Source organism: Protobothrops mucrosquamatus, unplaced genomic scaffold (assembly GCF_001527695.2).
Source record: "Protobothrops mucrosquamatus isolate PMUCROS unplaced genomic scaffold, P.Mucros_1.0 scaffold866, whole genome shotgun sequence".
Lineage (NCBI taxonomy): Eukaryota > Metazoa > Chordata > Lepidosauria > Squamata > Viperidae > Protobothrops > Protobothrops mucrosquamatus.
Genome location: NW_015387121.1, coordinates 252,618 through 277,433, shown reverse-complemented (window position 1 = coordinate 277,433; position 24,816 = coordinate 252,618). Strand labels below are relative to the sequence as shown.

At 34.9% G+C, this 24,816-nt stretch overlaps 1 protein-coding gene across 1 annotated transcript in view; it reads left to right on the top strand.

Annotated features, from left to right (window-relative positions):
* The window catches only part of UBR3 (ubiquitin protein ligase E3 component n-recognin 3), a 91,706-nt gene that overhangs the window by 49,654 nt on the left and 17,236 nt on the right, over positions 1-24,816 (top strand). Inside the window, exons 24-30 of the mRNA XM_015819177.2 lie at positions 102-190; positions 5,025-5,174; positions 5,694-5,827; positions 9,100-9,210; positions 9,443-9,643; positions 10,604-10,740; positions 13,549-13,634. Coding sequence (XP_015674663.2) covers positions 102-190; positions 5,025-5,174; positions 5,694-5,827; positions 9,100-9,210; positions 9,443-9,643; positions 10,604-10,740; positions 13,549-13,634 — 908 coding nt within the window. The remainder of the gene's footprint in view (positions 1-101; positions 191-5,024; positions 5,175-5,693; positions 5,828-9,099; positions 9,211-9,442; positions 9,644-10,603; positions 10,741-13,548; positions 13,635-24,816) is intronic.

Sequence of the window (24,816 nt, the reverse complement as noted above, 5' to 3'; positions counted from 1 at the left end):
AAAAAAATGCAAATTTTTTCTCATATCAATCTATAAATAGACCTTATAAATAAATGTCAACAGTTACTTTATAATTATCCCCCTTCTTTTTATTTCATTAGACGACAAAAGGCCAGGGAACGACAACAGAAGCTTTTGGCTGAATTTGCATCAAGGCAGAAAAGTTTTATGGAAACTGCTATGGATGTTGGTAAGATGTGTAGTCTGTTTACATTAGTCATTGTTCTTGATATTGGGAAATGAAGTTAAAAGTCAAATGAGGAAGAATAGAAACTCTTTTAGATTGAAAGGAACAAAGTAGTATCTCCTCTTTAGATTCCATTTTAGAACATGTAGGAAAAAGTAACTATGGAAATAATTGTTTACATTCAAAATGAAGTTCCTAGCAAATAGTGATGATGACTCTTTGCTCTAAGTATAAGCAATCCCAGTAGTTTTGTTTCCATGTTAAACATACATTGAAAAAAGGAATAGGTCTTTATATTTGTTGTAGTAGTTGCATCTGAAGCAGACAAGGATACTTCAGATTTAGCGTGGGCACATTCATTACTGCTCAGCTATTCCTTAAAGGTACCACACCTTTCTTGAGATTTACATGGTATTGACATGGACTCAGGTAAATATACTTTTGAATTAGATAGGTGGCAGGATGTGTGATGATGAGTCATCACTGAGGTGACATCTCCATAATGTTGCCCAAACCAAAACTTGTATTTTCCTGAGTCTTTCATTGCTACTGTGCATGCCTGGGCACAGTAACTGACGTTGTTAGCTTTAAAATGTTATTTATTTATGTACAGGTAGTCCTCAAGTTACAACAGCAATTAGGACCAGAATTTCTGCCACTAAGCAATGTAATCATAAAGCATTATGTCCCATGACCACATGACTTAGCGATAAGCAATCCCTGCAGTTCCTGTCATGGCTGTCATTAAGTGAGCACTGAGGGTCATTAAGTGAGCACCTCCTTGCCACTTCCTGCCAGCTTTCAAGATCCAAAGTCAGTAGGGAAGCCAACAGGAAGCTGCAAGTCCCAGACAGCTTGCAAGCAGGCCAGCATCCTGGTAAGTGGCTACTGCTGGGTGGGAGAGGGAGGAAAGGGGTATGCAGGGCAGAGCAGGGTTGGGGTGGCTGCTGCTGGGTGGGGGAGGGTGTGCAAGGATGTACAAGTGGCTGAGAGGGTGTGGACAAATGCAGCAAGGCTCAGGATTAGTGTATGGGTGCGGGAGATTTACCCAAGCAACTTGCAACCTTCCTTGCCAGCTTCCCTAGTGACTTTGATTTGGAGCAGTTGGCATGGAAGGCTGCAAATCACAACTTTTGTAATGGCAAGCCAGTTGCCAAGTGCACAGATCTCAACCACGTAACCACGGGGTGCTGGAGCCATGGGAACTTTGAGGACCTATCATAATCATTACTCATTCCGCACGGTCAAAACTTCGAATGGTGGTGAATCAGTGGTTGTTAATCTAGGATTACCTAAATTTATGTATTTATTAAATTTATATCTTTAATTCAAAACTCATGATGATATACATGCACCATCCTGTTTTTCTCCATCACAATAAACTTATGAAATTGGTTAGGCTTGACTCTCTACCAACACCTTGAATTTAAGCCAAAAACATACAGGTAACCCATGTACCTGGTCACGTGCATTCTGGACCAGTGGTTTTCAAAGGCAGCTGTGTAGTCTTTTTAGAAAAGGGATTTTCAATAAATTATGTATATTAAAACTGAAGCTCTCAGTTATAAAAATGAATCCCTTCTTTCTTACTCCAGGCTATAGGAGAGTCTGGAGAGAAATGTATCACCTGTTTTGGACACTCAGTGTAACTATCCTCTAGACTGCTGAAGCATAAGGTTTCTTCTACTTAAATATCTCCCAGTTGTCTGATTCAATCCTGGGTTTGAACAAATTACAATGTATAGCCCTAAGGATAATCTAAAGTATCTGAATCAATATTTTCCAGACACTCTGAAAATTGTCTTAAAGGGTAGACAGGTAATCCTCGACTTACAACAATTCATTTAGTGACCATTCAAAATTACAATGGCACCGAAAAAGTGACATGATATTTTTTACACTTACAACTGTTGTAGCATCCCCTTGGTCACATATTCAAAATTCAAATGCTTGGCAACTGACTCATATTTACAACTGCTGTAGTGTCCCGGGGTCATGTGATCACCTTTTGCTACTTTCTGATAAGCAAAGTCAATGGGGAAGCCAGACTTACTTAACAATTGTGTTACTAACTTAACAACTGCAGTGATTCGCTTAACAACAGTCTTAAGATAGGTCATAAAATGGGGCAAAATTCACTTAACGATTGTCTTAGCAAGAGAAATGTTTGGCTCAATTGTGGTTGTAAGTCAAGACTACCTGTACTGTTGTTTTATTTCAAATTATTTGACATTAAAGGTTTTCCTTGAATTATATTTCCCTTTATTTTAAATAAATCATTTAAAAGTAAGTAAATACTTATATTTTAGCTAATTTAATTTACTTTTTAAATCAGTTTATTTAATAAACTTATTTTTAAGGTTTTTTTAAGCTAATACCAAATAGAAGTGGTTAGGAGAATGAAATTGGCATTGAAAGAAGGTGGACATGTCATTTTCTAGATTTCCTGATAATTATTTTTTTTGTAAATGCTCTACTAACTGCAAATCACCTGTCATCATCTTGAGCTGATTATATATAATATTTTCTCTACAGAAGGTCTGTGGGTAATTCCCTTGGTAGAGCAGGAAAAAAATTGTCTATAACTTCAAAAACTACTTATGGTCAAAGCCAATAAAACTGGATCAGGAGCCTTATTCAACATACAGCAATTTCCTATGCTCTTTCCTTAATTGTGGTTGGTTTAGGTCTTTAGACAGAAAATTGATGAATTTTTATTATCTCAAGTTGTTATAAGGCAAAACAACATGCACTGGTAATAATAATTCATGGCTGGCCAGTTTTTCATTGCTGCCATGAGTGATGTCTGTATGCATCATTTTGCATAAAATTATATGACCTTCAAATTCCAACTAATATGATCATATGTGATATATTCAGAAAACTAAAATTAATGTGTGGATTTTAGTTCTCTGAGAATTCACAAAGAATATCCATTTAAACTGTACTGTAGGTAGAGTTGTTTTTTTCCAATCTCTTATTAATACTGCATCATTCAGCACACTCAGTTTCTGAAGTAACGCTTTTTGAAGAGTTGAAGGTGAGAAAGAGAGAAACCGCATGGCACCGTTTTAGAACATAAATAGCTTGTACTGGTCTTCTGAGAACACACATGCTACGTTAGGCCAACCAATCATTAGCCTGCTGATTCTGGGAATTATCTTAATGCAGCAGTTCCATAAGGGCAGCGCTGCTTCCAGTTACACATTGTAAACTCTTTAACCTTTTGGAATATTAACTGTTTTCGGTGTTTAAGTTTAAAAGATATGAAAACAGAAAACATTTAACTATCAAATTCTGGAGCAGGGGTGTCAAACTCGCAATGTCATGTGACGTGTCGTGACATATCGTGACTTTTTTTCCATTGCTGGCAATGGAGTGGGTACAGTTTCAGCATGACGAATCCGGCCCATGGGCCGGCAGTTTAACACCCCTGTTCTAGAGGATCAGAAAGGTCTGTGTTTGTTCCAATAATCTAGGGCTGCTTGTTGTTGTTGTTTTTTCTAAAACACACACACACACACACACACACACACACACACACACTAAAAATTGCTGAAAGTTCTCTTGATCTCCCAAACTGCAATAACTAGTAACTATTCTGTATATTTATTTTTTATTTATTTGAATACAAGGTAGACATTGGTGATATATTGTCTGTCTGGTGCTATGCTGCCAAATAAGAGTAACTCTGGATTACTGAAAATGGGAACTTCTCAAAATAAATCAGTTCATAAAAACAATTAATTACTGTTAAGATTAATGCTATGAATTTTGTTTTGGAGCTTCTTCAGCTAATTAAGTAAATGTACATATGATCTTAAGTTTAGCTGAACATTTGAAAGATTTTGGGCGTTCAAAGTGTTAATTTAAATACAGGAGTATTATGGCTTACTTTTTTAAAATGTATATTGTAAAATGAGAGCCACTTTGGCCTAGTGGTTAAGACACCATGCTAGAAAGCAGGAGATCATGGTTCAGTAGTCATTTCATTTCATTTCATTCTTTATCCATTCTGATGCACTGGTGGCTCTTGTTGGATGTAGTTTACAATAGTTCTCTTTTACTCTGCTGGCCTTGGCCGTCTACCTTTGAAGGTTCTGTTCCACCAGTGCCAATACTTCAGCTCTACAGTTCAAATGGCTTTGTTATTTTGTCTTTTGGGAAGGTCACACAGTGGGCTCCTGCAAACATTGCCAGGCTCTTATTAAGCAGGCCTACTGTAGTTAGTCATTCCATTTGTTAGTCACTCTGTGAGAACAAATCCTAAGGGCAGCAGATCCCAGAAGCCACTAACAATGAGTCAGAGATATTAATTGAACTTTTGAAGATCTTCTCCAAGGTCATACTATCCAGGCTGTATCAAACAGCGGGACTGTTACCCAATAAATAAGCAAACAAGATGAAATGAAATCCATGCCACATTTGAATCTTATTTTTCAGCTTTGACCTTAACATTCAGTTTTCATCCTAGTGATTCACGTGCTGGGATCTCACAGTGTCCTGGTTGACCAACTCAGCTATATTTGGTTGACCACTCATGCTGTGTGCTACAGTTATATATGAACCTAATAAGTCTAATATGTTGGAAAATCTAATAAATAAATTTTCCAACGTTGCAGAACTAAAATACATGGCTCCCAGCTGTTCTTATAGCAGAAGAGGTTTGTACTGCCTGTTACAACCAACACTTTTAAAAGCATGGAGATTATGTATTGCATTGGTAAAGTCTGATCGTAAAAAAGCATCCTCCAGGGGGAAAGCAATAAACTTCACATTATAATGGTTCAAATTGCAATTAATTTTCCCTATTGAGTCTTATTTCTCCATTCTTTAGAATCACCAGATGCTGATATTGCTATGGAGATTGCAACAGCAGAAGAACATGTTTCTGAAGCTATCTATGATTGTGTTATTTGTGGCCAAAGTGGCCCTTCTACTGAAGAGCGACCAACAGGATTAGTGGTTCTCTTACAAGCTTCTTCAGGTATGGCTTCAAAATCAAACTGTAGTGGCACCAACAGATGAATGAGATGAAGAATATATTTGTCTGAGAATATTTGCTGCTGTACTGCGAAGGAACTAATAGGAGAATGAGAGGCAAGGCATATACCTCTTTATACGCAGATATCAATTATCCAATTTCTCACTTATTAGAGAATAGAAACATTAGGTTAAATAAAATATGCCAGTGTCTATTTTGAAGAGTACAATTTGTGTGTGTGTGTGTGTGTGAATGAAGAGAAAGGCATTAATACAAATAATATTTTAACTGTTAAAATAAAATGTAACATTTGCTTGATATTATAATACCAATACAACAAATTGTTATTGTTCAGTGCAAGCAATTTAATCAGTTCTGTGACTCCTTTAATTCACTTACCCTACATGGATGGGCACTTTAATTCTGTTTTGTGATATGCTGTAAATATCTTCTCTCTTTCTCCCTCTCCTCCCTCCCTCCCTCCCTCCCTCCCTCCCTCTCTCTCTCTCTCTCTCTCTCTAGTTTTGGGGCAGTGCCGTAATACTACTGAGCCTAAGAAGTTACCAACATCTGAAAATGAACAAATATATCCTAATGATACTTGTGCAGCAATATTTGAAACACGCCTTGCAACTTTACAACAGTTCTTTAAAGATGTACGTAGATTTTATAGCTGTATGGTGGAAGACTATTCCATTTGTTTTCTTGTAATGGACTTATTTAGAACTAGAGTTTATGTTATAAAAGTTTTGTAAGGATGATTTTGTTGAAGGAAATCTTGTCACATTCCTTTCCTGATCTGGAACAAGTGTGCTTTATTATGTTCTGCTCATATGCTGAATGTATGTTGAGACAAGCCAGTTTTGAAAAAAGTAACTGTGGTTTTAAAATTAGAGGAACAAACATAAATAACCTGCACTATTCCAGGAACTCTCCTTTAATAGCGGAAAATGCAAAAAACTGCAAATGAGGAGGAAGCTCTAGTAATGAAAGTCAAGGAATATATTGAAAAAGTAGGACTACAACTAATGACAGCAATACAACAAACAGCCTTGGAACTGGTTAGAACAACATTAAAGTTGACATAGAATGGTGGATAACTTCAGCTTTTGGGGCTCTGCTATCAACAGTAAAGGAATCAGTTGTCAAGAAATATACAACAGATTTGTAACCATAAAGGTCTTGGAAAAGATGTTCAGGAGTCTATATCTAAAATAATTAGAACAATATAGATAATGGCTTTCTTGTGATGCAGCTATGCATGCAGAAGTTGTAATTTAAAGAAGCAGGATATAAAGTATAAATACTTCTGAACATTAGCATTGGAGAATGGTCTTCAGAATACAATGGAGAGCCAGGAATATAAATAAATGGATCATAAAATAAAGCAATCTAGAGTTCTCACTTAAGACACAAATGACAAACTATTATATTTTGGATATATTATGCAAAGTAATATATAGCCCCTTGAAAAGTTCTATAATATTTAGTCTAAAGCAACAGACCAAAAGTTCAAGTACCACCTTGGCTGTGAAAGTCAGCTGGGTGACCATGGGCCAGTCACTTTCTCTCAGCCCAACTCATCTCACTGAGTTTTTGGAGAAAGGTGTGTTGGATATATTCACCACCTTGAATTATTTATAAAAACAAAGGTGGGATATAAACAAACAATCACCAGCAGCAGGGTGAGTGGACTCAATTACAGCAGCAGTGAATACACCATTGAGAGATTTAAAAAGCTAGATGCAGGACAGATTATCTTGGAGAAATTCTATGTATGAAGAAACTATACTAAGAGTCAACATGTCAGCACTTAATCAAGCTACATTAATTATTTCTGTAATAGAGTCTTGTGGAATTTGTTCAAAAACTTGAAACTAATTTATACGTTAATATTTATGGACTCAAATGATTGTGCTTTCTAGAAAATTAGTTACTAAAATAATTATAGCAAGAAAAAAATAAATTTCGGTTAGAAGAAAAATGTATACCTCTGAAATCCTTTGAATTGTCTGCTGAAATGCTCTGAACAGTAAAAATAAATCCTGTTGCTAATTTCCTTAACAGTATATATAATTATAATAGTATATATAATTAAAATTATTAAGGAAGGTTTCAAGAGATAATTTTAATTAGTTACAAATTTGTTTTTAAAATGTTAAAGCTTTACTGTGTGTTGAAAATTGTATTCCAAATGCAACCGCTATTAATCAGTGTATATAATATAATGTTTTCTAGGCTAATTTCTGTAGTAATAACAACACTTATAACTGTAATAGTCCTGGGATTCCTGTGAGGGCATTTATGAGGACAATTGTGGCTGGATGGTTGGCGAATCTCTCTAGAGGAAGGCAAGATTGTTGAGATTATCCAAGTGATTCCAGAAGCCGCCACTCATGAGCAGATTATTTTGTGATCGGTTTATGAAATGAATGGCTAGGAATCTGGATTCCATCAAGCTCATCCTCATAATGCAGCCTTTTATGGACATTAAGCTCAATCAAGCCATGTTTGTTAATAACTTTTTGGATTTCTTTTTTTTATTGTACTGGAAAGATTAATACCTTTCAGACTGGCAAAATTTTACTGTATTTGTCAGCTGAAGGCCCTTCTCCTTAGAGCAAGGGTGTCAAACTCGCCATATCACGTGACGTGTCGCAACTTTTTCCCCATTGCTGGAGCTAGGGTGGGCGCGGTTTTGGCATGATGCATCCGGCCCATGGGCCGGCAGTTTGACACCCCTGCCTTAGAGGAAAGTAGCTTAAATGTGATTTTAAAAGTTTTGTAAATATATGGTTTTTTTTATTATGCAGCAAAAGGGTGCTTAGAATGTGGATTTTGGAAAGTTAATAACAGATTTGGAATTATAGTTTTGAATTATTAGAAAAATAACTTCTGTGTGAAATGGCAATTGTTTATGATCTTTTAATGATAAGGGAACCTTGAATGTTGGATACTAGAGGGAGCTAGAGGATAAAGAAAAGAATGCAGCAGAAATCTATAACAGAAGTTTTTGAATATTGGTCTACCAAACAACTTGATAAGATAAACAGATATCTTAATAAGATGTATAGAGCATGTTGTAATGAAGTTGCCGAACTAGAACAAGTTGCAACGGATAATTTTGAAATTATTTTGAAGGAGGATTTAAATATGATAGGCAATGAGAAGAAAATGGGGAAAGATATGGACACACAAATGGAACTGATGGATAATTTACTCCTCATTGAACCAGGAAACTGACTTGGATAACTTTTTCTTACTGGAAAAAGAGAGCTCTGTTATTTCTTGAAGGATTTTATTAGAGACGAACAAAAGGAGAAACTTTAGTTATTGGATATGCAAAAGAAATCTGTTAAAAGTTTTGAAAGATTTCTGGCTTTAAAAAAGAAATGAAAACTAGTTCTGGGACTCATTTTGAAGGGGTTAAAATAAGATTCTTAAAACATAGGGAAGGAATATAAGGTTGGCTTATTTGAACAGGGCTAAAAGAGTAAAATCATATGTGGTTACTTTGCTGAACTTTTGTTGACATAATGATTGACAAAGCTTTGGGATTTTTTTTTACTGAAGAGATGAGCTATGGGGCTGAAGAAAAATTATGTTGTATTTAGAAATTGATAAGCTTTTAAAATGGTCTTTACTGGGTTAAAGGGAGATGTTACTTTATTTTCTTTTTTTTCTCCTTTTCTTTTTCAAACTTTTTTGTATTATACTTTTTTTTGTAATTTGTATTTGTTTTTATTCCTTTCACTCATAATACAATTTAGTATTTAGTAACTACATCAGTCCTTTTTTGATTTAACAGTGCCTATACCACTCTTGCTCATTAATAAAAATGTGAATACCTTAATGAATTAGTGTCCTATATTTTAAAGTAACGATGTATCCACGTGCATTATCTTAAATGTTATGCTTTACTGTTTAGAGTTCTTGTCTGCAATCAGTATCGATTGGCTGGGAAGGAGGTGTATATGTGCAAACATGCGGCCATACATTACACATAGATTGTCATAAATCCTATATGGAATCCCTACGGGTAAGATAAAATGAAAAGTTTCTTTTATAATATTTTATCCATTAAATTATTACAAGTTTCCAGTAGATATTGGTGAAACTTCAGTGAACCTATAGGAACTTTTAATATATAAGAAATGAAATCCACACTTATAAACATGCTACAGTACTTTTATCCATTTCATAAACAATACAATTACAATTATAAATGTTTGCCATTTCTGAAATTCACTTATTTTGTTCTTTTCTTTTAGAATGATCAGGTTCTCCAGGGCTTTGCTGTGGACAAGGGAGAATTTACTTGTCCTCTGTGTAGGCAGTTTGCCAACAGTGTCCTTCCATGTTATCCTGGCAACAATGTAGAGCGAAACCTTTGTCAGTGTCATAGTACCAAGAATATGCAGGAGCTCATCAAGGAGGTGGAAGAACTTCAAGAGCAGCTGGGAACTTTCCCAGTAAGCATCAGTGTAAGGCAGAAAGATCCTTGTTAATTTGTCTTTCCATCTTCTTTCTGTTTCTCTCCTCATAACTCATCATCTGTTTGGTAAAATTTCAAAAGTCGAACATTCTCTACCATTTCTCCATTAAATGCAAACGTTTCAGGAAAATTAAAATTTCAAATAGATAGATTCAATTATATCACCTTTAAAATAAAGTTATGATTATCTCAGCATTTTGCTGTTCAATTTTAATATAAGTATTTATTGATTATTAAATCCATGCTTTCCAGCTTCTTTTTATAGAACTAAATCATATTTCAAAAAATGTTGTAATAGTGTAAAAATGACTGCATTTATGACTGAAAGCTATATAAAATCTTCCAGTTTAGAATGTTTATCATTATGGATTATTCATTTTATCATAACTTTTTATATATAGTTTTATATTTTGAAGCTTTATAACAACATTCACTTTCGTTTATAAGCTTTAGGGTCCAATTTATCCAAATCTGCCTGGAAATAAATTACAATTACATACTTTTGAGCAGATATTACAATACTGATTAATATGTTCTGACTTTTTAGTTTTTTCTATTTCTTCTTGCTTTGTACTGCTTAGCTTTTAAAAGAATATAGCCTATTTTTTTATTAAAGTGAAGTTTATGTTTTGTATTCAATCACTTGAACTGATTTCAAAAACAGTAACACAATAAAAATATTAATATGTCTAATCTTAATGAAAGGCTAGCATGTTGGAAGTGTTTGTTTAAAATATCTCTGTCAATGAACTCCAGTGAATACTTTATTGAATAGCTAAGAGTTTGTTGAACATCTCTCTGTTAAGGTTTAATGTAATATTGCATAGTTCTATTTAATATTTCACAGTCTTATATTTGCAGAACTCTTTCTCTTGTGTTTTTTCTGTTACTACTGCTGGTTTTGCTAAATATATTCAATCCCTCTTTTCTTTAACAGTCAGAAACCAATTTAAGTAAAGAAATGGAGTCAGTGATGAAAGATATCAAAAATACTACCCAGAAAAAATATACTGACTACAGCAAGACTCCTGGATCACCAGACAATGATTTTCTTTTCATGTACTCTGTAGCCAGGTGGGTAAAGCACTGTTCTAAAGATTGCTTCTGTTTGTCACTCATTCGGGTTGCCTTAATGGACAACCCTCAACTTACAAGTTTATGGTATGAGGAAATGTGGGTACAACAATGAATAAACGGGGATTGATGAACTTACCAAGCATTTTCCACATAACCTTGATAATAAAAACTGAAAACAATTCAGAAAAAATTTATCCGACTGTGTCTAATTTATTTGCTGCAATAGATTTTATCCTCAAAGTATCAATCAAATATTTTTTTATATTTTTAATGATTTTATTGTTTTTTGTGAGTCACCCAGGATTCTGGTAAATACGACAAACGGCTATATAACTTTTTAAATAAAATAAACATGTCCCAGAGGATTCTATTAAAGACCCTTTGACTTTGGAAAATCTTCACTGGGTAGATACAGTTGCAGGGAAAATAGTATTGCCATCACAATTGTAGCTTGATAATGTTCAGTTATTACAGAAGTATTACAAATTCCGATTTCTAGTAATTCTTATAGCCTGCCCCATGTGTTCAGAATGGATGCTTGGTTGCTTTTTTGTAGCTTTTCTTGACATTGTGATTATTATTATTTTTTATTTTGACACCATTAGGTACTCTGAAAGTCAGTAGAATTATCTCAGGGCATACTTGCACACAGTCTGTGCATGATACATCAGAGTTATTAATGCATGTGAGTATTTCAGGAAGATAGTAACCTTTTATTGATCCTTCAAGAAGACAGTAAAGCTATGAAGAACTGTGATTTTTCTAAGCTGATGAATGGTTGTATACTTTGACCTTTGTAAAACTAATAAGAACTAAATTTAGTTTATAGAGTTTTTTGGTTGTTGTTACTTATTCGTACACTGGGAGTTTTCTTAAAAGGTTTCAGAAAGTTCTCTTTTCGTGTTATTGGACTTTACGTCTTTTAAAGGTCATATACTCCAACCGTTTGCAACAAGAAAAAAATGAATTCTGCAAAACATATGTTAACCAAGAATGAGATTATAGTACTTTAAGTACTATAATATAAAATATACTTTAAGTACGGGACAGTTTTCATTATCTGAAAAATATATATTTTATGTTTATAAGAATGCTTCTAGAAATGTAAAAAGCCCAATGGATTGTTTACTTGTTTCTCTTACTAAAAGTGGTGGGCTGATCCCACTCATTCAAAATCATTATATAGATGTCACCGATACCTGACAGATAGTTTTACTGTATTGAAAAAATTTCTAGAAATGATCACGCAAATATGTTGCTTTGGTTAAAGAAGAAAGCTTTTTATTTGGAAGGTAGAATGACTGAAGAGGACAGAGGGCAAAATCCCAAGCACTGAGAGAAACCTTTGGGTTCTCCCCCAGTGAACATCTAATAGCCATTTCACCAGACCACAGCAGAGGGAGTGACAGGAAGCAGGGCCACTCTTATTAGCTCAGTTGAGAGAGCACAGCCCTCTTTATTTTTCCTTTGGGGCAGCTTTGTTTTCCTTTCCCCTCCTCACTCATCTCTTTCTGTGCAGTCTTTTTCAAGGACAGGTACCACCTTTTGTTATTTCTCAGGGATCAATAATGTCTTTGTTTTATGAAACAGTGGGTTACCATTCCTTTAAAGAAAACTGAAGAGATTTCAGGAAATAAATATTTTAATATTCATCTAGTTATCTAAGGTGTGATTTGCATTTTTTTTCCTGTTCACTAATATGAAATCTGTGTCACAGCTTTGCTGTTAAGTTTTTAGAAATTCAGCAAGTGCTGCAAATTGCCTGAAGAGTGGAAAATTCCCTAGTCATGTGGCTGGCCTTATCAGCAGCAACCAGATGGAGCTCAGAGCCCAAACATTTTCACTGTTAAATTGCTTTTTCTCAGTGTAAGGAGGATTAAAGCATTCCTTCAAAAAATGGTGACATAAGCTGCAAACTTAGGAATATTATTATTTGAAATGCTACTATTTTAGTAATGTGAATATGTTTTAACAAACATTTTGCACAAAAAGAGTTCTTTTCTGACATATGCCACTGGAATCTTTGCAAAATAGTTTATACTCAATGAAATCCTTCCAAGTGCTTTACATTATTCGGATTAGTTATGCTGTATCTCGGGGATGGGCAATCTGGTGCCCTGCAAATATTGCCGATTTCAATTACCATCTGCCACTCATTTGTACAGCAACTGGAGGAGTTAAAGTTCACATCTGTAGGGTACCAAATTGCTTTTACCCTGATAGCAATAGCATTTAGGCTTATATACTGCCCCATAGTACTTTACAGCATATTTTCCCAAACAATCTGAGTCCTCATTTTACCAACAATCTGAGTCCTCATTTTACCAACCTCGGAAGAATGGAAGGCTGAGTTAATATTGAGCCTCATCAGGATCAAACTTCAAGGTGTGGACAGAGTCTGCCTGCAATACTGCATTCTGACCACTTTAACCACTGCGCCACCAGGGTTCCCTTTATCCTGATGCAGGGCAAAGCAGTAGTTTTGTAGTTCCAGATTGCCCCTTTTTTTAACTTTCTGTTTTCAGTCAAGAGCTGTAGGAATCTATTTTATTTTAAAGATACAACTGGCTGATGAGATGATGACCTTTTTGGCTGCACAAAACAGGGCCTGGGAGAATTTATGCAGCTTCAGGACAAAATTAACTTGCCCACTTCAAATTAATACCACAGTTTAGTATGGCATGCATACTCTGTCATGTTCTTGCTCCCTTTCATTTGGGGGTACAATTTTACAGATCGATTGAACAATTTTTTTTAGAGCTTGTAAATAATTGAAATAAGGCTATTCCCTTCCTGTTTATTCAGGACAAACTTGGAACTTGAACTGGTCCACCGGGGAGGCAACCTGTGCCTAGGGGGTGCAAGCACAGCTGGAAAGAGATCCTGTTTACGTATGTATATTCAGATTCTATATAATTTAGCTAGTTTAACTAAGTAATTCATACTGGAGCCAACTTAAAATAATTCAAGCAACCTTTATAGAGTTTGATTGTATTTTTTATCCATTAGTTGTTTAATTGGTTAGACTTGTGTACAATTTCTTTGTCCTCAAGAATGTGGTCTCTGTACAAGTCAAGAACATTGCTGAATATAAATTGCATATCAAATTTCCACTCCGAAATAATCCTTAACAAAAACACTCCTTGAATTACTGATCAAGAAGATGAGGTGATTTTTGTTTACCAGGCATTATTTGATCTCCAAGCTGACTTTGAAATTGCTCACTGTTGGATAAGGAGACGACAGAATGGTAGCTGACTGACTCATCAATACATGGATAAAAAAACTTCCTTTAATTACCTACTTTTTAAACAAATGTGTCACTCTCAATCTCCCCTTTTAACTTTTTCTTAACTGAACTGCACTTTTTTCGAAAGAGAAAAATCCACAGTTTGATGTCTTGTCACATTTATGTGTCTCTTAATATGATAGCTAAGAGAAACAAATTTCTCTTCAGAGAAATTACATACACACACACTCACACATACACTGCTGAAGTTTGCTGGGAAAGGGGATAACAGTCTTGTCATAATATTGTTTAATATAATTTTATTAAACATATTAGAGTATAAAATGAAAATGAAAATAGTGGAGAAAGGGGAAAGAGAGAAGTGAAGAATGAAGGGGAAAAAAGCATTAACTTTTCAGCTCAGTAGAATGAACATAATTACATTATAGCCTCAACTTCTTACTTCACATATACTAGACATTTTTCTAACAAAAAAACCTTGTCTAATCAATAAATCACAAAGTTAAAGTTTCATTTTTTTTCTATCTCAAGCACAAAATCTAGAAGTGATTTCCAGATAGTTAGATGTATTCTAGTTGTTGATTAAAGCAGTTAATTTGACAATCTCTGTTTGTTCTATTATTCTTCCATTGTGGGAATTAATATATCTTTTCATTTTGGTGCATAAAGCATTCCCGCTATGATCAACATGTATAACAACAAAGTTCCATTGTTTCAGGTTCTTTGTCCATTAACCCTAGAAGAAAAGTCTCTGGTTTAATTTGTATATTTGTTTTAAGAATCTTCTATATCAGTGGTGGCGAACCTATGGCACGGGTGCCAGAGGCGGCACTTAAAGCCTTCTCTGTGGGCACACACGCCATTGCCCCAGTCCTAGGCCTTCAGCTGGCTTTTATAAAACCTTTTTGCTTTAGGCCTCCGCCGCCATGTACAAAAAAAAAAAAGTTCAATCAGTCAATTTCAACTTCTCGCGGGAAAAAAAAGATCTTGCAAAGTTGGAATTGATTGATTGAACTTTTTAGTCCCACCCAGTCTGCCATTACCACCGCAGCCACGCCCACCCAACTGGCAACACTCAGCCAATGGGCCACACCCACCCGGCACTTGACGATGCATAAGTGGGTTTTGGGTTGCAGTTTGGGCACTCGGTCTCTAAAAAGTTCGCCATCACTTGTTCTATATTAAAATACGAATTTTACCCTAATATTTCTTTGCTTTGTCACAAATCCACCAAAGATAGTAGAAAATTCCTTCTTTATATTTATGTTTCCAACATACATTTGAAGTACCTTTATAAATCTTGGACAATTTATTAAATACCAACAGTATATTTTATAGAAAAAATATTTTAAATTATAGTTCAGTGTAAATTTTAAGCCGTTTGCCCACCTCTGTTTCCATTGTTCCAGCATTATACCCAATATTCTTTACCCATTAAACCATGCATTGCTTCACATATTCAATTTTAATATCAGATTATAAACCTTGGCAATAACCTGTTCACCATTACCACACAATACAATTTCAAATTAATTTTTTGCAAGGTCAAACCCATAACATTTTGTCTACTTTAAATCTTTCTTTCAATTGTGTCTATGTAAACCAATGATAGACACATCCTTCTAACTAACTCCAAGGTGGTTTCACCTTGATTAAAAATTATTCTCTGACCATAAGTCCATCAATTTGGGCTTGCCATCATTTCTTTTCTGCAAAAAGCCTGAGATGACACCCAAAGAGGTACTTTCATAGGGAATTTTATTTTATATTTATTACAAACCCTTAGGATGGCATGGCTAACAAAATGATTCTTAAAGTCAACATTCATCTTAATTTTGTCATCCCATAAGTAGGTCTGCCATCCAAATCTTAATTCATGCCCCTCTAACTCAAGTAATCTTTGTTTTGGAGAGTCACCCACTTTTTCATCCAGATTAAACAGCAAGCATCAAAGTACAATTTCAAATCTCGTAACCTAAATCATATCTCTTTCTTTGGCATTTTGCAATAATTTGTATCTAATTCTCAGTTTTCCCCTTGCAATATGAATTTAGAAATATCCTTTTGCCATTGTTTAAATGGGATGTCAGTTGTCAATATTGGTAAAATCTGAAATAAAAATACCATTTTTTTGCTAAAAAATCTTAATTACAGAGATTTTACCCAATCTTAATATGTCTTTTTCAATGCCATTCCCTGCAGACAAAATGGAGTTAAGACACTTAATCTTTTTCTCCACTTTAAAACCTGACTTTCTTGTGAACATTTCATATTACTGAAACATTCATATTCATATTATTTTCTGTTTATTTTGAAGCCTGCTAAAGGTCCAAAGTCATTTAGCTTCATCATCAAGTGTTCTATACCAGTTTTGGGTCTTGCAGGAATATAACTACATCATCAGTAAAAACTCTCAGTTTATAAACTTCTTTTTTAACTTTTATGCCTGTTATCTTCTCATCCTAATATCTCTGTTCAAAACTTCTAGCACTAATGATCTTGCCATACTATTTTATATGGATATAAAGAAGCTAAATGCATTCTTATCACTGGCACAATAAGATTTTTTTTCCTTCTGGTATACAAGCAACATTTTTTTTCATAATAAAAATTGGTTAAAGTTAAATGGCTAATCCAGACTGACTTTCACCAGAGGGGGGGAAATGGTAATTCAAGAATCATTCATAGTTGCACAATGCCCAGATTACCTAGATTTGGAGTTAGTTTGTAAGAAACTACTGATATTATTTGTGATTCTAATGATTTAAGGGCCGGAGACAGTGAGAGCCCTCTTGGGGGTTTCATAAGGGGCCATGAATGCTATGCTTCCAACTCCTGATAAAAATATAGGAGCTAAAAGAGTTTGCTTTACTGCTTTAGTATTTTGATCTTTTATGAAAAGAAAAAAACATGGTTAGTTAATTTAATTAGCAAGGGTTAGATATGCAGATTGTAGCCCATATATATTCACAGACTGAAGTCCACAAAGTGGACATTTCCCTTAGATATTTCTGAAGACTACTAAGATTTATGAATGATTCAGTTATTTTAAACAAGTCCTTAATTCCTGTAGTGTTTACACCAGTTGGCATTCTAAAGCTGATCATGGCGTCATCTGCCCATTTCAGAGAAGCCATGTAAAACCCATCTCCCATATTCTAATAACAACCTATACCAGAACTAAGTACCAGTTTAACATGGTCAGGTATCACCTGGATCAGGTCAACAGTTGTCATGAAATTTTAAGCTGGTCTTCAGTGTTTTAGCAGAATTTACACTGAGTGGGAAGTTGGAGTGGTTCTTTACAACTCTTTGATTCTATGACTAAACAGCCATTATTGACCTCAGCTAGCTCAGGAAGTAAGCTGTGTGTCCTTCTACACATCCAGGGTTCCTAAGTGCAGCAATGTGGAGCTAAAATTGGCCAACTGACTGATAGAATACTTTGTCAGTGAGTATTGTATTCTCTCTATTTGTGGGCACTGTTTTGTTTTTCTTCAGAATCAAAGCAGAATCTTTAATTCTTTAAAGTTAAATCTGTAACCTAGGAACATCTATAAAGGATTTGTTGGTTTTACTCTTGTTACCAAATTCTTCCCTTATTTGAAATTCTGCCATTTCTTAATCTTTAATCTTTAATCTTTAAGTAATTGTGTTAACTTTGAGACACAACTAGGAGAGATTATTTATCTTTTTGTCTGTACAAGGTTAGAACTTTGATCCAGGGTTGTATCATAGATAATATATTTTGCCAGTTATTTTGATTGGAAAAACTACCTTCACTGTCATTCTGACTTCCTGGGTTAAATTGCACCCTGGAAGGAAGATTGTATAATCAAAATTTGTGATTAACTATATCAGTGGTGGCGAACCTATGGCACGGGTGCCAGAGGTGGCACTCAGAGCCCTTTCTGTGGGCACACGTGCCTAGGCCTTCAGCTGGGTTTTATAAAACATTTTCACTTTAGGTCTCCGCCGCTGTGTGCAAAAAAAAAAAAAAGGTTCAATCAATCAATCAATTTCAACTTCTTGCAGGGAAAAAAAATCTTGCAAAGTTGGAATTGATTGATTGAACTTTTTAGTCCCATCCAGTCTGCCGTTACCACCGCAGCCACGCCCAGCCAATGGGCCACGCCCAGCCAATGGGCCACACCCACCCGGCACCCGACGATGCATAAGTGGATTTGGGGTTGCAGTTTGGGCACTCGGTCTCTAAAAGGTTCGCCATCACTGAACTATATCATCCAGACTTCAGATTTATCCCATTTTGTATATCTGGCAATCAGCAATTAGAGACTTATATAGAGCTTAAGTACTGGACCCAGTTTCGAGAAATGCAAAATCTGTTAGTTGTTTTGGGTTCACAAGATATGAGAAAACATAGATTTTAAGTCAAAAGCCACATGTGCTCATTAACTGACATTTTTAACTTAATGTGCTGTATTTCAGAATACAATTCCTGTCATTCCCTGGGCATTAGTCATGGTGGCTATTGCCACTGGAAAATATCTGGAAAAGGCCATATCAGGAAGTGCTTTGTTGAAATAAGCCTATAATCATGATTAATGAATCTGAGGTATCTTAAACAGTTCTAATACTTCAGATGTAATAGTACTAAAATTGATAATATCTCATCTTTTTGCAGCTCGATTAAAAGAAGGAGAACACATTGGCAGATACAGCTTGTTGGTTTATCTAAATAACAACATAATACTTTTGGTTCATCAACAATAAAAACATTGCTAAAACTTTGCATAACAACTACATATATTAATATAGAATCCATTTTGCTTTCTACTTTCTCTATTTGTAGCCTGACCTTCCATTGTATTGCTGTCCCCAAAACACCACCCGAAAGACCAAGTATGGTCTTTGGGTCAAATATAGTTATATATTTTTGAGGGGGGGGAAAGTAGGGTTTTTTGGCACATTACTATCAACAGCAAATTTAGTTTTGTCCTGTCTCCATCTTTCCTTTGGGGAATATAGCTCTCAGCATATTCCTTAAAATCAATTGTAGCTCTTTGCTTGAGAAATGCAGAAGACCTAAAATCAATTGTAGCTCTTTGTTTGAGAAATACAGAAGACCCTCATACATGGAATCTTGATAGCTCTTCAGTCACAGGGCTATTCTTTCTAAAGCGTATCACACAATGATTCTATTATTGCTGCATCCAAAATAGGCTAATTTCCTTGCTTTGTTTTCTCCCTTCCTACTTAAGGCACAGCCTACCCAGAGCTTTTCAAAAATAATACAGGGTGTCATTGGGATTATAAAAAAAAAATCTAGCACTTTGCTAAAAAGTCTCTATAGTAGCTGTTTACCTCTCAGTATACTTATCATAAGTAATCAAATGAATACAAACCCTAATTTTCATTTGGCAGATTCACCCCATCTTCGTCTAAGACTTAAAATGATTTATAGTGCATTTATGTTTAGATCAATAAGAAGCACTACATGCTATTTATTGATATTTAGTTTTTGTTCTCCCTAGTGCAATTAAAACTCTTATACCTTTTTATTCCTCCCACATCTCTCAGTCTTTCCTTGAATTTTGGTTAATGAAGTGTCTATCTTGTGACTGAGGAAAACTACAAATGCAGAAACATTTTCTGTGTTGTTCTGTGTTAATCATACAACCACAAAACTTGTTGATTAGATACGAAATAATGACGTTCCAGGTGAAGTCGTATAGCAGCAGGTGTCTTTGAAGATGTAGGAGCAAATAGGTCAAGTGTTGTTTTAGCAGATGTAAGAGGACAGCTGTATGTTGGGAAGTAAAATTAGGAATGATTAATGCAATTACTGATGCTGAGACGGTATGAAAAGGACAGTGAGCTATATGTCAGTCTGAATGGTTCTATATAAAGCTTAACCCTTGAGGCATATGTGAGATTTGGAACACAGCGTATTTTCAGTATTATCAGAGAAACAAGAAAAACAGAAGATGTTGATTCTGAAGGAGCAGAAGCACTACCTGGAGATATTTCTGGATTCATCTTTCTTTCTGAATGCTTAAATGGTGGCTGTGGTTAGGAGTGTCCTTTACCAATTTAAGCATCTTTTCTTGGATCAGCCATATTTTTAATCATTGATATAGTCATATAAAGCTGATTTTGAAGATATTTCAGCTTGGTGGAAATTGCCAGACTTTTAGGTGACATTTAGAGCAGATTCAACATACCTGTCCTACAGCTGTATAAGCCATTAAATTGTTTCTAACGCAAGTTGTATTCTCTTATGTAGTAATCTCTAAAAGTTTTGGGGTCATAGTTACGGTGGTGAATATATTTGTAATTTATGAGCTGTAATTGAAGCCCTATTTTACAACAGCAGTGTGGGTGGAATCATAGCACAGGATCTTTTTGGTAACAATCAATGTTGATTATGGAACTCTTTCTGTAGGCAAATTAAGGTAATGTCACTTTTGAGTCTAATGCTGCCCATGAAATAACCAGAAGTAAAGCTTGACCCGAAGATGACTTTTTAAAAAAATTAGTATGGGTTTTACATTGTATTACATTTCTATATTTTAGGGTTTTACCTCTTTTGGGATTAAAGTAATATTTGAAAATAGCAAATAATTTAAACTATGTAGAAATGATTGCAAAAATCAGAGTTGTTTTTGAATTTTGTCTATCTAGCTACTTAATGTTCAAAGAGCTGTTTTTTGTTTTATTTACAAGTATGAAGGAAGCAGATTAAAGAATAGAAGAATAAATTAATTACAATCAAACGATAAAAATAGTCAACAGAAGCCAAAATATTAAATTTAAAAAAAGCTTTTTTTTGAAATTCAATACAATGATTGCAAATGTTCATTAAAGGTTTCTAATTTGTTATCTCTTCTAATTTTGCTAAGTGGTGCTGCATCCATTTTTAAAAGTTCAAACATTGAAGTATACCTATGACAGTGTGTTTAGGTTGGAGTCAGACAACTTTTTTCGACTTTTAAGCCTCTATAATTCCACTTTTAATCACTTTTTGCAATCACTCAGTAGTTGTTTTTAGAGCTTATATTATTAGGTCAAAGCTGATAATAGGTAAATGGTTTTTTCACAAAGCTGTGCTTGTCTCATGCTAATCTCAACTCCCTTGAAAATCATTGTAAAGTCTGTAGCCCAAAGCTACAATCCTTCAAGTAAAAGAGTGTTATTGAATTAGTTTTACATATGACTAAGTAACATAATTAAACCACCCTGTAAATACCATATGCATGAGCCAAAAATTATATCCTCCTAAGTAACAACCTAATGCTACTTATTGTGCTCTTGCTGGTGACTGAAATTCAAAGTCACCAAAATGTTGTTACTTCTGCCCTAGATAAAACTTGACATTAATTAAGCAGCATTGTCTTGTGTTGTATAAAATCTGCATGGATGCCTATTATCTAATCTTAATAAAAAAAAGGGATGGGAAAAAGAGAATTAAGAGTAAGAAGTGGATTATTTACAAGGATTCTGTTATATGTCATATTTAGAATTAATACTGACCAAAAATGCTAGATGGTTTTTGCTCATTTATACAGTATTACGTGGACTTTTTAATTGGATTTATTGATTGCTATATTTATCACATTTGTTGCTATTTCGTTCCACTTTATAGAATGCTATGGACTTTTTCAAAGTACATCTTACAACTTTCAGGATTCTCCTAAAAATAATTTGTTCCGCAACCATTTTAAGTTACTGAATGAACAGACTGTTAATATATTAGTATAGGTAAAGGAGTCCCTGTGGATTTTACTCCGCTAGTTGTTGCTGACTGTAGGGAGCGGTGTTCATCTCCATTTCAAGGCCATTGAGGCAGTGCTTTCCGAAGACATTTCACAGTCATGTGGCCAGCATAATATCATGGAGCTCTATTGCCTTCCCACTGAAGTAGTACCTGTTTATCTACTTGCATTTGTATGCTCTCGAACTGCTAGGTTGACAGGAGCTGGGGCGTGGATGGGAGTTCACCCTGTCACGTGGCGGTCGGGTCTTGAACCTAGGCTGCTGGCTTTCTAGCCAACAAGCCCCCCCTCTCTCTCTCTCTGTGTGTGGGGCACGGTGGCCCAGTGGTTATATGTTAGTATAGATGTATCTAATTGGGCGATTATGTTGCTGTTTTTTTTTAACCTTTCTTTGGCAACTACCCGCTTGATTATAATTTTAAATGTACAGTAAAATCTCTATAAGTACAGTTAAAAAACACTACCATTTAAGCCTGCTTTGAAAAAAGCAGTAAGAGTACCTAAATTTCTATTTGTTGTTAGGTCTAGCTGAGTCCACCAAAGACCACATGGCTTTATGTATCCTGTTTTATATTCATCTAAAAATAGCAGAATTTAGTGATCTGGACACTGTTAAATTCCATCTAGCTGACTAGAAATGCTAGTGCTAACTGTTTAGTAAAAAGTATAGATGCATTTTTAGAATTGCAAATTCAGTACTTGTAAAGAAAGAAGACACATTTCTTGCCCTTTTTCTTTAGAACCATCTTCCCATTAGGGGGCAATGTTTGCCCCCCCCCGCCAGTTTGGTGGAAGAAAAAAAATAAAATTACATAGTGTGTGAATCAATGTTATTAAAATTTTGGTTTAAATTACTATAGAAGTTTTTTTTCTTTATAATAATATAATTATATATATATGGATTCTAGGTGAAGCTAATTTGGTACTAATAATCTAACCTGAGGAGTACTTGCTATCTTCTAAGTCTCACAAGCAACATTTCTTGGTGTATTATGCTGCTTAGGGATCATGTACAACTAAATATAGGTTTATTCTGAACCAATATGTAGTGGATGAAGTCCAAAATATGAAATGCCACCCTATGATTATTGTCTTTATGCATTTGTACTTGGAAATAAGCGCCTTTGGATTTTACGAGTTGTTCCACCAGTAAGTAATTAAGATTTCAACCTTAATATTAATTTGTAGATAATTTTCAGAAAAATTAAATGCAATTTATACAGGAAATGAATGAATTTAGTTTATTTCTGTGTTTTCTTTATCTATAACAATCTGGTTTTCTTCGATAGCTGCAGGACATGCTATTGAGAGTAACATATTTTACCTTGAAATAGGACAGTGTTTTTTTTCTTAGTGTCCAGCAATGCAATGTTTGCTTAGAATAAAAGCATAATTATAATACAAATAGAAGTGATCCTGATCATTTTCCCCCTTTGTAATGAAAACAGGTAATATCCACAAAAAGAAATATAAATGAGTTATACTGTAAGTTTTTTGGTACTAGCTATGAATGGCATTGAGTGAACAAACAAGTTTTTCCTTTGGTCTCATAAGTTCCCAGCCATATGCCAGAATTTCTGTACCGTTTCTGCAAATCATGATATAGTTGTTTGTTAGATAAAAGGCCGACTATACATTGCTGGGAATTTATGTGTATAAAATTGTATCAGCATCAAATAGCCAGAGAAAAGATACATGAATCTATGATTATGCCAAATTGTGCTTTGAGGTACTACAATTGAACCAATACCAAGAGGTATATGTAATTGTGCCCCATCCAGTGACAGGTTTCGTGACTGGAAAACTGAAGCAGGCTGTTTTCCAGAGATTTGAGGAACTCTCTAGAACTCTGTAGGAGGTGGCAACAAGGTTCTGTAGAAGAGCATCAACAAATACAGCAATCCTTCTCTTTGCCTTTTACAGAGAGGCTCTTCTAAATGTAAATCCCCCCCCAAATAAAAACACAGTTTTACGTTCCACAGCTACAACCCCGCAACCCTCCATTTCCATAGGAGAATTTTTTTAGCCTGGGTGGGTGGGGTTATTGCTTATGTAAACGTATACAAGTCAAAGAACAAAGGAATGAATGTTCACTAAACATCTCTTGTCAGTTTGAAAGGGAGCTCATTTTGTCCTAATTCACTGCTGCCAATTCAGAAAACAGGTGACAGCACTTAGTTCCAATGTCATCTGTGCCTACAATTATTTGGCAAACCAAGAAGTTAATTACAGCCCTCAAGCTCTACATGAAGCAGCTGACTTCAGCATGAGCCTGTTTTGGCCTCCCAAGTGTCTATGAATAATCGTCTATTTGTAGAAAATAAATTAATTCCTTCTGCGATTTATATTTACACGTGGCATTTTTAGGAGCCTCTACAAGTGCTAGGGACAGAAGGCTAGAAACAGGAGTAATAAATCTAGTAAAGAGAAAGTAGAAATAAGTTTTTGGGTGGGGCAAAAAAAAAAATTGGAGCGCCTCTATACTGATACCAACTAAAAATACATTGTCTGCACTATTTTGAAAGAAACAGTCTTAATAAAATGCATTTGGACCCTTGGCTGGAATATGTTAAAATTGAATCAAAATATACATGGGAATATAGGGGGTGGGGAATTGAAAACAGTTGAAAACATGGGATTTCCATCTACGAAGTAATTCTGATTAGATCTATATTTGAAAGAGAAATTACCTAGTTTAAATAGAAGGGAAATAATATTGTTATTGTTATTTCCCCGGGTTCATTTTGTGTAATTCTTATAGCAGCCTTGATTTGTAGATCTGAAAAAAATAAACCTCAAGTATCCTATTTCATTTATCTCCTCTTGGACCTCTTTATTCTGAACAGGGAAGAGATGGGGGCTTTGGTTGCATAAAAATTAACAGATAATCTTAGATGTGCCTGTGGGCACAGCTGGACTATATTCTAGATATCAAAATGAATAACAGAGGATTTTGGTGGATCTGTTTGTACATCCATCCGTCTGTATGTAGCAGAAGCAGTGATGGTAATGATTTGGTTTTTATGGATGCATAACTAAGTGCAGTAAAAACATAGAATTTAAAAATGCATATTACAATCAGTTATA